This window comes from Fringilla coelebs (genome assembly GCF_963513975.1).
Source record: "Fringilla coelebs genome assembly, chromosome: 1".
NCBI classification, from domain to species: Eukaryota; Metazoa; Chordata; class Aves; order Passeriformes; family Fringillidae; genus Fringilla; species Fringilla coelebs.
Window position 1 is genome coordinate 25,966,275 of NC_140028.1, and position 14,269 is coordinate 25,980,543.

Below are 14,269 nucleotides of genomic sequence, written 5' to 3' on the forward strand. Positions count from 1 at the left end.
CACAAGACAGTGCCCTTTTATAAAATGTTTTTGAGATTCCTTAGTCTACGGTAAATGACAGATGTGACTTTTACTTTTGAATTGTCTTACCTTGCAATTTTTTGTAACTAAAAACCAGAAGTTTAGTTGTTAAATTTAGTATACCGTATGTCTATCCTGACTGTGAAGCAATATGCAGAACGAACACGTAATGAAGTGCTAGTGGAACATTTCAATAAATTGTTTCTTACCTGGGAAAGCGGAAAATGACGATTGCTATAGTGCACACAACACCATACAACAGTCCCACGTTAGCAGCAAAGCATATTGTAAACACATAGGTACTAACCCAGATGCTCTTTAAGGAGGGGAGCAAAAAGAAGTGATTAGTTTCAGATTTTATAGCAATGTGCGTTTTATGAATCAGAAATAAAGATTTTTAAAACGAAGATAGTTTCTCAGATGTGAACATTTGGATCTTTGAACTGGCAAATACTGAAGACTGAATTAGCAATTAAAGTAATGCCTCCCCATGGGGGACCACATGCAGCGTGGCACAACTCTTCCCAGTGCTCCCAGAGGTTCCTTCCAGGGTTACTCAAAATAGCATTTGTGCTTCTGCTAACAGCTTAAGTCAGAATAAACTCAGTCGTTTTGGAAAACCTATATTTTTATTTTTCACATTGCAAATTCTTGTCACCTTCTTCGCTGCATAGATTTTAAATCCTCCTTTCCTTTCACATAAAGAGGTTCCCTAATGAGGTCACATACAGAGAGCTTTTCTTCCACTAATCATACAAGTGGGAATTATGATTGGCAAGGAGGCTGATTAAAAGTGGCGTTTATCAGAGTACAGCTGAATAAAACAACTCTATTACAAATAAAAATTACTGGGGAATTAATTCCTTCCAATGGAAATGGTGAGATTTCATATTACTTCCCCATCATTCAATATTTGATTACTAAAACTTTGGATTGATTTTGAATACAAATTTAAAAATACTCAGAAGCATATCTGAAACTAAGGTCACTTTAAAAAGAAATTTTAAAAATCTTTACAAAGCTTTCACATTTCAATTTTGCTTTAATTATTTTCTTACCAGAAATGATCGCTTTTCTTTCCATACTACAATGATGTGTACAGCTAAGAGACATTCAGATTTTACAATTAAAAGAAAAGTACAAATTAGTCACTTCTTACACCAACCTAATTGGTATAATAAAGCACATCTTTCTTTCCTTGAGGGAGCCTTAAGCCAAGATTGCCATCTAATCTTTATATAAAAGGTGTTAAAAAAGAATGGAAAGTATTTTCATTTCTCTGGATATACTGATCCCCACAGGTGCCTATTTCAAGAATTACAGTGCTGCTTGTTCATGTTTGCAGAATAACAGATCACATTACAATGGCACAGTCATTTTTAAGATTATCATTTCTGATGATTTCACTTAACTCACGAAAGCCAGAGACAATAGAATACTTTCAGCCCAACCACAGGGATTTTGCTTGAGCAGATTTCAGAGCTGTTATTTTATGAATTATTAAGTGTAATTCATACCATACTAACTTGTGCCTCACAGAGGACAGAGTGTTACATGACTGTCGAGAAATCCTTTCCTCCCTCATCTTCAAGATTGCTAACTACTGCAAAAGACTTTTCAGTTTCTTCAACAGGAAGGCTGCTAGATAACGAGGTGGTTCATCCTCTGAAACTCCCCTTAATCACTACTTGTATTTTAACATGACATCTTATATGAATTGTTGTGCATATATTTGCAAAGACCACCTTTATGAACAACAGATATTGAGGTCTGATTAATGAATAAGAAAGTAATGCTAAGATTTATAAATCCAATATACATTTATAAAGAAGCTCACTTGCATGTGAAAAGGCTAACAAAACTACTAAAAACCTGAAAATCAGTGAGATCAAGAATTAGACTATCATAATAAGGCTGAACCCTTGACAACACCTGAATCCACTCCGGTGCAATTCAGTTCAGCTGCAGAACTGAACCTCATCCCATCTGACTAAATCACTGCTGCAGACCTGCAAACTTCTTATGTCTCAGAAGAAAACAGCATGGAAACACAAAACAAAGTCTGCATAGGAAGAATCAAAGCCAGAAAGGTTTAAGTACTGCTGACTACTGAGAAAGCTAGTTAAGTGCCTCTCCAGCAGCCTAGTATCTTGCATCTCAACTGTAATCAGAGACTGCCATTGTTGTAGAGGCTGAGCTAAAACAATCATACTCTCATTAATCAACCACCCTTTCAGTGCTTTGTATTAGCCTAGAAGCAGTTCTTCTTTAATTAAGGTAGCATCAAACTTGTAGAAAGAAGTTATGTTGATCTGATAGACTTTTTCTCTTTTTTTAATCCATGGGTAATTGCAAAGTTCAACATAGAAGTGATAAAGATATCAAAGTTATCCTTGGCAGCTTACTTCAGTATGGTTATTGCATACTCCAGGTATATTGATACTCTATAATCTACTGATTAGATAGAATCTAATCAATTTTCAAATCTTAGCAATAATGTGTTATAGGCACATGTTAATATCAAAAATCAAAACAAAATCCACCTTCAAAGTACTTTACTAAAGAAAAACTCTAAAGAGGGAGAAAAGGAACAAGCAGAAGAAATAGACTTATGTCAACTCCTGTATGTATCAGAAAGTATCAGAAGCACTGAGAGGTACAGTGACTGTGTACACCAGCTGCCTCCTCTAGACTTTCCATTTCATAGAGTCCAGTCATCCACCATTGATGACAGTCTAAAATCTGCATTTGGTAGGAAAAAAAATCATATAAACAAGTTGCAGAATACTTTCTGAACCTAGGGCTAAACAATGCAATGCTAAGGTATGGTGATAATAATTGTTTCTGTTCCAGTTTGAAACCAGATTATGCACTTTCCTTGTTTCATTGCAAACTGAGGAGATGATCAGCTGTTGCCTGAATGGGTGGAGTTCCTTGCACATAACCATCTGCAACACAGCTCTCTAGTTTCCTACCATAATCAATAGATTTGGTTATCAGAATGAAAAAAATTTAGGATGCAGGTCATCTGACTCCTACCTGGTTATGCTGTTGCTTAATGGAGGAAGAGATGAACCTGTCTCAGCTGACCAGTTCTGTGCTATCTGTAATGTGAGGCTGTGATGAGCTGCTCAAATAGAGGCCCTCCAGCATGCAGCCAAAACAACACCATGAAAGGCCTGTTCATTCCAAAACTGTCTCAGCAGAAGAGGCTGGAGTCCTAGAGGAGGCACTGGCTCAAAGGACTGAGTGACATGGCCATGGTCCCACGTCCTTCTGCAGACAAATGTGTGCGTTCATCCTCAGCACACCCTCCATCAAAACTTGGCGTTCAAGTGAAGCCCACCACAGCCACAGAGCAGGAACTGCCCAATGCACTTAGGGACATGGTTTAGGAGTAGACTTGGCAGTGTTGGGTTAACAGTTGGATTAGATGGTCTTTAAAGGTCTTTCCCAAGCTAAATTATCCTAAATAATACTGAAGTGGTATGGTAGTTCTTTGATACCAACTACAGCACAAGTAATATAACTCACTCTAGCATATTCACTTATGTGGGAAAACCAGAAAATCTTCCTAGGATGCCATAAGATAGAGTCATTGATGTAAAATTATTATCACAGAAGAGATGGTTTCCTTCTTTGTAGAAAACTGTTGATATAGCAGAGCCCTGAGATTTCTCAGAGCCCTCTCATGAATCAGGACCCATGTGTGATGAACAAATTTAAAAGGCCATCTTCCTTCTGAGGATAGTATCTGGAGAAGTTCTAAAAAACCCCAAGAAAATGCACTAATGAGCTCCAGATTTCAAGGAAGACCCTTTCTAGGGCCCCTCCTCTAAACATTTTGACAAAATAGGTTGATATGTGTCCCAGAAATTCACAATGGCAAGATCTTGGAGGATACTTGTCAAAAATGAGACCCTCGTTCTTGGATCTACTTCAATTGCTGAATCAGTAACATTCCTTACATCCTTTAATATTAATATATGTGCATACAATTACAATTCATCCATCCATAACTGCCTCTCATTATAACACCATGTTGGGAATGTGTAATTTTTACCATAAATTCTGGCCATTGTTTCTGCTTTAAAAGTCAAGCATGCAACCTGGCTTTGTCTCAGCTGTGGTCATTTTCTGGTCAAGACATATGTGTAAATTTAAAATATTTTTTTCTCTTTAAATGCCAGAATATTTCATTGCTGAACTTCTCAAATCCCTGCTATATAATTAACTCATGAAAATTATCCTTATTCTAATTTTTCACTTAGAACATCACGTTCTAAAATATTTTTCCGCCATCTTTGGTTATTTTCAAGTCCAACTGTTTACAGCAAAGAGAACATTTTTCTTCAGCAGTCCATTGTCAGGCAGTAATTTTTGCCTGTCTTAAAAGGCAGCTTATCTGTGATCCTGAGCCTTAAAATCAAAAGTTAACAAGAATTTCACTGGCCTTTTTAGTAATACTAGCAGAGTATCACCAGTATCACCAGCACTATCAAGATGGAGAATAAAAACAGCTAGTCAAGTTTCTGCATAAAAAATTAAGCTTACAGGAAAGACAAGGAAATCATCTTTTGACCTGAGGACTTGAGAAGTGAGATGTATTTACAGACAAGGCCAGATTAGCTTCATGGCTGTTCTCAAAAAAAGCAGGAAAAAAGATCAAGACAAATCCCTCTCAGTTGTGCATATAACATTTATAGTGGAGTAATGCAGTTATTAATCTGAGATTGTTGAAGTCATCCAGCCAAGGTGTAGGGACTGACAGAAGACCTTAACTGAAGCAGGAGACATTTGAAGTTCAAATGGCAGGAAAGAAACCTCTGGAATAAGGACAGTGGGGTAATAGCTAAAAAGTAATTGAATGAGATTTGAGAGGCAGGATGTAAATCTGAGAGAAAAAGCCACCCATGGCTGAAAGAAGATATTTCATAGAAACACCAAATATCCTGTGATTCAAGGAAGCAATTAATTTCCTCAACTCCAGCCCCTGAACAATACCATACCTTCGACATTTAAAAGGATTATGTTTACAGAAAACTAATGAATAAATAAATATTATTCATCCCATTTGTGTCTAACGAGATGCTTAAAGAAGTGTGAAGGAACAAGGTAACAAACCCCATAATATTCCATTTCCATGCACAATCATTTGCCAGAGCTATAACCAAAACAAACCTGACTTCAATTCTACATGACACACACCCTTCAAAGAATCAGTTCCAGGAAGGACAACTGCTAATTATTTCCAAATGTTTTGCTAGGGTTTCTATCTTCAAAACACTTTGGATAACCTGGGTGATGGAGTTATTCATTTCTAGTGTTCTGTCAATTACTGGGGTGAATCCTTTCAGGCCAAAATAATCAGTGTAGTTACACAAATCACTGGCCTTGGTGGGGCTCCTCAGAGCAGGCAGCAATGCAAGATCAATGTTTATAGCCTTACTTTAAACTATGCTATTTAAGGCAAGATGATTTATCCTGTCAAGCTAAAGACTGATGGTAAAACTACTTGAAGATAAATCATTGCTCAAGTATGTTTAGTCAAAAAGATGAACCCAGCAAACTCCCCCGTTCTATAACCTCACTCAGAAATGATGACAGATGTCAGAGATGTAATAACTAACTACTCACACAACCTTTTCTGCCAAAACCAGAAAAGCAAAAATCAATCAGGTTTGTCTATCTGTGAAGACATGTCAAATCCAGAGAGATTCCAAAATATCCTGCTGGAAAGTGTAACTACTTATTATCTCAATGGACTGGTGGAGAAGATATATCTCTCTCCCATGACTACCAATGTTTATAAGTCCATTGTTCCCAAAATAATTCTTGATCCTCATCATCCATAATTTCTGTCATTGGCAATATGGGTTAAGTTGAAGATCAAATACAAAACAAGAGATAGAAAATATTTTCAGAATTTTACTGCTTGAGGAAGAAAATATTTCAGGAAATATAGAACTTTTCTTCTGGCTAATACAAAAGAAACCTCCAAAACCAAGTTTTATGAACCTCTAGTTTTCTGCAACCAAGTACGAAAAACCTCACAGTCAAACTTGATGTTGTTTACTCAGCTCTGTTTCCCATACTAAAACCCAGTACTCAAATAAAAAAAAAAGTTTTATTTTTTCTAGACTTAACCATTACTGCTATAGAATGCTAAGTAACTTGTGGATTCAAAGAAGTCTGATATTAACTCAAATTAACTGTATTTCCCACCACAGAAAAGGACTACGTGGCCGAAATACCTTTCTGAATATAGTTAACTCAAACATGCAGGATGTCAGCATTTTGTTTCAGAAATTTTGTTTCCACTATTGGCCATTACACCCAAAATCTCCCACAGAAGAGAAATCCAGGAGTCTTTTTACACATGGATCCATATTTACTATTTGCTTGGAATTCTGTGCAAATAGTCTCTCAGACTATTTAGACTTTACATTAAACTAGATTTTCATACTATGTCTCTTTTCACCTATCTACTTTTTCAGATGTATTCCTTCTCTCATAGTGCAGAATCTTTCACTATGTTCAAACAGTAGATAGAATAGATTTCTGCAAAATCTGAGAGAGTTAAGGCAATTTACCTACAGCACCCATCAATATTTATCTTTCTGCATCACTAGTGCTTCCAGTTCTGTTTGACCTGTGTGGTCATTCCGTATTCCCAGAGGATGATGATACCAAAATCTCTTCAATAATGCTACAATAGCTACAATAGCATGTTGAACAGATAGAACAGACATAAAAATTAGACACATATTTGCTCACATTAACTTGATCTGTCTGTATACACATCTCTAGCGTCAGGTTTGATTCTTTATCATTTGCTAAAATGTTATTTTTTAATATAACCGATATTACAGATGCTGTTATTCTGAGCTGATAGTGCACAAAAAGTAGTACTAATAATATCTTGCACTTATTTTTTGTAGGGTCACAGAACTGTTAAAGTTTAGTTAACAGATGTTTGCCAAATGGTCTCAGGAAAACCTCCTTAGATTAAATTTTACTTACCCAGTCTATTTTATCCACATTCCAATATTTTTTTAAGTCACGGAACTGCATTAGCATCCCCTTCAAGCCCACAACAATAATGCTTGCTAACACACACTGCAAAGACACAAACACAAAAGTCATGTGCAGAGCTGCTAGTGAAAAAAATGCTGTTTCTTTAATTTAGCAGTCAATATCATCATTAAATTATAAAAACAACTGGTAGGTGTTTAGAAAACGGGATAAGCACAGGTCTCCTTGTGACAGCTGCTAACAGCGACAACAACCCTATCCCCATTTTTTCTTTTTGTGAAGGCAATCTACAGGCTACCTAATTGAGAGAAAAATGACAGAAACCTCAGGACTACTCAAGACTCTTCCATGCATCACCAGACCAAATACATTCTGCCACAGTCTGAAGGACTCAAAAGCAAATCATCACTCAACTTCTAGGCAGTGAAGAATTGTAACTCCCTCACTTCCTTTCCTTTCCCTAGAGAAGGCCTCTAGGGCAAAGGTCCATTAATTTTGAAGCAAAAAAAAATATTTTTTTTGTTCTTTGGCTCAGGAAGGAGGAGGAGATGGATGAAGAAATCATCTAGAGCCAAAAAGAATGGAGTACAAACTGATGGACTTACAGTGCATAGATGGGGCTGAAAAAGCATATTAGAAGAGAAATAAATTATCAAGAAAGCAAACACCAAAAAGTATTTTTAAAATATGGGGGGGGGAAAGCCTACAGGAAACCAGTCAAAATTTACATATAATCCATAGGAAAACAAATGAAAGTAGGGAAGAAGTATAGGAAAAAAAACCCAGGACATATTGTGTACCCTTCTTCAAGTGTCCTTACTTTGCATGGTTAAAATAAGCTATAAAAGGATCTGTGTTTGAAAAGTGAGAACTTTTATGACACCATGTAAACAATAGCACAAAGCAAGTTTAAAACATAGTTGAGTTAAAACTTCATGTACATACATGGCAGAATCGTGGATAATTTTGGAGCTGTATTTAGCAGCTTTGACATGCCTCTAGTTAAAATTAACTATTAATTTGTAATACCAAAAGCTAGATATAGCTTATGTGAGAAGATGCCACACTGCTTTAAAGAGTCTTAGCATAGATGTAATCCATGACAGAGATATAAGAATACTTTATAATATTTTTACAATTAAGCTTATATCACTATTTAAAATAATTTATGTCATATTTATTTGAAAAGCAAAATTGTGTATCATGTGCATATCTGGAGAAATATCATGAATCTTCATTAATTTCTACCTCACTTTGTCAATTTACAAATCCACAGCGACCTGGGTGTATATTTTTCGTAAACTACATGCCAAAAGTAAGCAGAAATTAACTTCTATACTCTTATGTGATAGCCTATATTTGTCTAAAATCTCTATGTCTTATGCTGTCACCTCTGTACTTTATGATTTCGAGATTTATCATACCCTTACTATTCTTTTGGCCACTGAAATTAAATAGAGCTGTTTTAAATTTGCACTGTCTTTCCCTGAAAGAAACCATCCTAAGGAAATGTTTGACATCTTAATCTTTAAAAAGGTTAAATAGCATACCATTGGAAGCCAGTACAGCAGAGGTCCAATTGTGTAGATTACCACAAGAATTAATACACAAGAGATAAGGCAAGCCACCTAAAATAATAAACAAGAGTTGCAGATCATTCAGTCTAACAACAACAAAAACAACAAAAGAAATTGTGAAAAGGATTAATTTTAAAATATTGTGGACAAAGTCAAGAACCAGATGTTGAAAGTGTTAGCTATTAATGTATCTGTGGATTGCAGATGCATATAATTTCAATTTTAATCTCTGATTATTACCTTTAATCAACTACAGTGGTAACATAGTGAGAGATCTCAACATCTGTGCTTGACCCTGCTGCCAGCACCCTGACACAGATCAGAGCATCACTTCCACATTTGGGTATTAAGTGGAATGTGTGTGTGCAATGTCTCATCCCAGAAGTTTCTCAGCACCCACTGTCATTCTGCAACTTATTTATAGCCATGCACCCTATGTTGTACTAAATAACAGATCTGTCATAGCACTAAGCAAGAATTATGTATGCTATTATTTTTGCACAAGAGAAGACTTCTTTTGTTGGGATTAACACTAAAATAAAACTATTTTTAAACCAGAAACCACTAACAATTTCATTTTAATATCAGTGTATTTACTTAAGAAAATGTAGGTACCATTTAAAAAGTATATTAAAATTATAACTAATGCAAATAATATAAATTCAGAAAAATATATGGTCTAATAATTACATATTTCTTCACAGTATACATGGTATTAATCTGATGGAAAATGACAGTAAAATTGCACTGTCCTATTCTGCTGTGAGTGCTCGCTGAGTTCTTCTGGTCTTATAAATATAGAGTTCAGATTCACAGAAGGTTTTTGACGATAAGTAGACAGATGCTCACTTTATTTTTATATTGATAATATGTTTCTTTACTAAAATAATTAGGTTTCATTTTAAGAGACAAGTTGTTAAAAACAAAACCAGACAAGTTGTTAAAACACTAGAAAATTAAAGTCATGGTGTACTTAAAAATACCATCAAGAAGGATAGACAGAGTGTTTACATAAAAAGGGACAGAAAATCTGCTGGTAAAGTCACAAGGAACCTTTCCCTCTTTCTGCCTTCATGAAGAGCTAGAAAAAAAGTGTTGATTCTATTTGAAGGATGCTTCTAGTCCACGATAGAGTTCCTCACTTCTCTTTTCTCCCAGGAGAATATATCACTGAGGAACAAATGACAAAACTGCAATCCAGGTATAGCCATTTCAGAAAAAAGAGCTGCTCTGTGCCCCTGAAAGGCTCTTTGCATTTCTTCCATGTGCTATGCCAAACTGACTTCCCTCTAAGTTAAGGAAAGGCTTCTTTTTGCCTATGACCTGACCAAGATTTATAGGTGATGATCTTGTCATCTCCTCATTCTGTCTGGACAGCCACAAAGGAGAGCATTAAGCTGATGTGTTGCTTTCCAGGAAGGCAGGGGAGAAATTGTTATGCCTAATAAAATACTCTCATAGTGCTAACTCATAACCACACTCAACTTTTGGACACTGCTATACTGTGAAACCAATGGATAGACCAAGCAGATTTTTATTGTGTGTTGGCTGTCTTGAAATCAATTATAGTGGTTTCTTTTTCCATTTAATGTATTGAATAACCTTTTATCAGGGTTTTTCCCTACATGTACCAGAGCCAACATGCTCAGGTACCCCATATGCCTCAAGGTTATAGGTCTGCCTCAAATCTTCCATGGAAAAGCCAGTACAGCATGATGCAGTACAACTGCAAATTGTACAATCAGTACATTAACAGATTACAGAAGAGAATGTCTGTGAGGATTACAGCTCGTTGTATGACATAAAATTCAAATAAATACACGAAATAACTAATAGCCAAGTGGTAGCTAAAATATTTTCATATAAATACTTTCCAAGATTACTATTTGTTAGATTATTCATTATGATTAAGTGAGTTCAGAGTACTCTGTGGGCTAATTAGCAATTATTTAACATGTAGATTATTGAAGTAAAGCCCTGTATAACTCCTAAATATTGTGGCATCTGCATGAGAAATAATTGCAAGGCATGGCTGAGGAGAAACTACCTATGGATTGTATTTAGTCTTGCACCTCATGAACTTTTTCCTTGCAGCTAATGTCCTTTGTACAAGACAAGGCAAGAGAAACAGCTATAAAATGAAATTAGAATCATTGAATCATAGAACTGTTCAGGTTAAAAGAGACCTTTAAGGTCATCAAGTTCAACCACCAACCCAGCACCCCCCCCATGTTCACCATTAAACCATGTCCTCAAGTGCAATATTCACACTGTGTTTGAAACTCCCCGGGATGGTGACCCTGACGTTACTCTGGGCAGTCTGTTCCAATGCTTTACAGCCCTTTCTGTGAAAAAAACTTTCCTGCTGTCTAATCTAAACCTTCCCTGGATCAGCCTGTTGGTGTTTCCTCCTGTCCTGTCACTTGTTATGTGGGACAATAACAAGGAACTCCAAAGGACGCAGCATTGATCGGGCAGGCTGCCACTGAAGGGCCCCTGAGTTTCAGAGGAAGAGGAGATGCTGTGGGGTGCTCCAGGTGGTTTTCCACCTCTCTTGTTCACAATTTTGGACAGATGACAGGCTGACAGGGCCACAGTTATCATTCTCAGCAATTACAGTCCCCCCTTTTCTGAGCTATTGTAATAACAGCTTGTGGTTTTAGATTCCTCAGTAGGAAATAGCAACAAACATCCTCAAAAATCTAAATGTCATCTCTGTGGGCTCAGTTTACACTGAGGGGTAGGACAAGCACACCATGTCACAAGGCAGAAGCTGGGAGATTACTTGTGTTTTTTTAACAAACAGCTCTAAAGGTTACTTTCATTTTATTTTGGAAATCAGATAGATAAATGAAATGTGATTTTTTTTCCCCTAAAACTTTGGTTAGACTGTAGCATTAAATCCATTAAACACCATTAGAGGGCACTTTTGTTACGATGCTGACAAATTCACATAAACTGAAAGGGCTTTTATGTAGTTTCCTGCAGTCTGAAAACACAACTCCTAACTTCCTTGCTGCCACAGACCTTATATGTCATATTGAATGAAACAGGTAAAAATTAATAAATGGAACCATTATCTTTCCTAGGAAGACATCACTGATCAGATGCAATTTCATGCAGATTGTTAAAAATGACAGGGCAGAGGCATTCCCAGGAAAGAGGAAAAGGGAGGCTAGGAAAATGGATAAATCAGTACAAATTGCAGTGAGCAGAATCACAGCTTTAATTCTCTGACATCCTCCACTCTAAGCCTGTGTTTTTTGCAGCCTGTGTTTTTAAAACACATTACCTGTGTTTTGGCGCCCGTGCTGTACAGCAGTGCTGTCCGTCCCATCGCTGCAGCACTTGGTATGCAAAAGAAAAATGAAGGAATCACGTTGCTGAGGCCATGAGCCAAAAATTCCTGCAAAGTCGTTAAATAGAAGATGTTTTTTTCCTATTGTGCTGTCATTTCAATGCCTCTTGCCCACAAAGGAGTTCCCTATGTAAATATTAGCAATAATAAAGGATGGACACATTTTTGAGGGTAAAAATCCCACAGGTACATGACAAGGTAAAATCCCACAGGTACAGGTTTCCCAACAGAATAGATCTTCTCCCAACTAATTTGAATGATAGAGCTGTTGAACCAGATTCATCAAAAGCAGGAGGGGCATTTTGTTCCCAGAATTAATGCTATTGCTAAATTTTGAAGATTAAGTTTAACCAAAATATTTACATTTTTGATCCACATCTGCTTTTTAACTGGCCAGAGCCCCAAGCACTGGTGTCTGGAAACTGTCCAGATCATTTCTGGTGTATAGCTCACTGGAAAAAGACAGCCACTGATTTCTCTTCCTTTAGAGCATGTTTTAGTGACAGTGAAGTGTGGTAGCCATACTTTATGCATGTTGTCCTTCATCACAAATGTATTTGGTGTTTGCTCACGGTCAAAATGCAGACATGTCTGAACAAAGGATTCACTCAAGAAAAAGCTGAGAAGCCACCATGTATGTGCAGCCTAAGAAGAGCAGTGTTTTCTAAGGAAGCACTCCACCAAGGCCACCCAGCATCACAGACTTTAGGGAGCAAGCTGGTCTGCTGAGGAAAATGTGTAGGGAAATGGTTCTGTATGCAGCCAGGGAAACACCAGCTCATCAGTTTGTGTTCACAGCACAGAACAGCACCCCTTAAAGCTCACCCTGCAGCCTCACACCCCCACAAAGCCCCGTGCCCAGGACTATGCCTGTCCTTGAAGGCTGTACAGCCACACCACCTTGCTGCTCTCCTCTCATGGAGGGTTTGCTTTTTTGCTCCATTGTTTGATGTGGACATACAAAGAGTTTCCAGGACTTCAGTAATGAACCTGTGTAAGCTACAAGACTTCCAGAGGTGCAGAAGGACACACAGCTTCCTGCATTCCGTGGAATACCTTGAAACAAAGCGGTGTGTCACCCTGGAGTCTGAGCTGCTCTAAGCTCAAAGCCTTCTCCCTCTGCTCCATAGAAACATGGCTCTGAAGCATCAATGGAAATTCATGGCCCCATGTATTCAAGCTGAGAAATATTTTAGAGACCTGAACAGACAAGAACGCTCCCACTGTGTTTTCCAATGGCATACAAGTTGTAAAGGACAGGACCTGGTGTAGCAGGACCAGCCTGTGTAGATAGGGTGTTCAGATAGACCTCCAGCTGCAAAACAACTGTTCTTCATTCAACCCTACGTCATTCACCCCAAACCACTTAACATAAAGGTGGAGGCAACATTTTCATCACACAGTACTAGTGCCAGTTATCTGAAATTGAGTCTTTCTTCCCACAGTGCTTGAATTAGCATCTCCATAGATTTCCAGCAGGTTGCAGTTAACCCACTCCCCATGACAAGCGCTGTTGTAGTGTAGAGACAGCCCACTTTATTTATGTCCTCTGCAAAATGGAAGTCACAACAAAAAGCTCCTTTGGCTGCAAATCTGGCAGCACTCTCTGAACCCACCCAGCTTCTTAGATACAAATAAACCTTTATTTCCGGTGACACTTCTACTTTGCATAAATAGAGATAATTTCTTATTATAACATCAGGTAAGTCCTGGGACTATAAGTACCTGGTTTTGGTTTAGAATTGCTTTTTATTAATGGTGGCTGATTTAACTTCATAGCTTGTCTATAAGAGCTCATCTGCCAGAGGAGAAGCTGTCTCATCTCAGAGCAGTGAAAAATGCATTAATACCCAAATGCTGCGCTGAATGTAGCATTACAAAATTATCCTGAAGGATGAGCATCCCCAAAAGGAGCAGTTCAACCAATGGGTGCATTCTGCAGAGATAATTTAAACAAAACTTGGGTGTTACTGTAAACACTAGAAGGTGTCAGGATGCTATATGGAACATCATAACTTTCCTACTGGGCACTCATCTATAACACTTTCCCCAAATGGTGATTTCAAGGCTCAGTGACAGTAAGTAGAAAGAGCTTTACCTGGTTGTCATCCACAGTGTATTTAAACTTTTTAGCAGAGCCTTGAGCGAGAGCTAGTGAGGCTACGTAACCAACCAGTGCCACTCCAAAAGCTTCAGTGACTACTTCTGGCAGGACACTCATGGGTGGTGCTTTTGGTGATGGCAGCCTATAAAAAATAAAGACAGTAATTTTGGAAAA

The 14,269-nt window shown here is 37.5% G+C and overlaps 1 protein-coding gene across 1 annotated transcript in view; it reads right to left on the bottom strand.

Moving 5' to 3' along the window:
- Positions 1–14,269, bottom strand: part of SLC26A7 (solute carrier family 26 member 7) — a gene marked incomplete at both ends in the record, with an annotated part of 65,788 nt that overhangs the window by 14,540 nt on the left and 36,979 nt on the right. Inside the window, 5 exons of the mRNA XM_084202172.1 lie at positions 231–337; positions 7,045–7,140; positions 8,607–8,684; positions 11,926–12,039; positions 14,090–14,237. Coding sequence (XP_084058298.1) covers positions 231–337; positions 7,045–7,140; positions 8,607–8,684; positions 11,926–12,039; positions 14,090–14,237 — 543 coding nt within the window. The remainder of the gene's footprint in view (positions 1–230; positions 338–7,044; positions 7,141–8,606; positions 8,685–11,925; positions 12,040–14,089; positions 14,238–14,269) is intronic.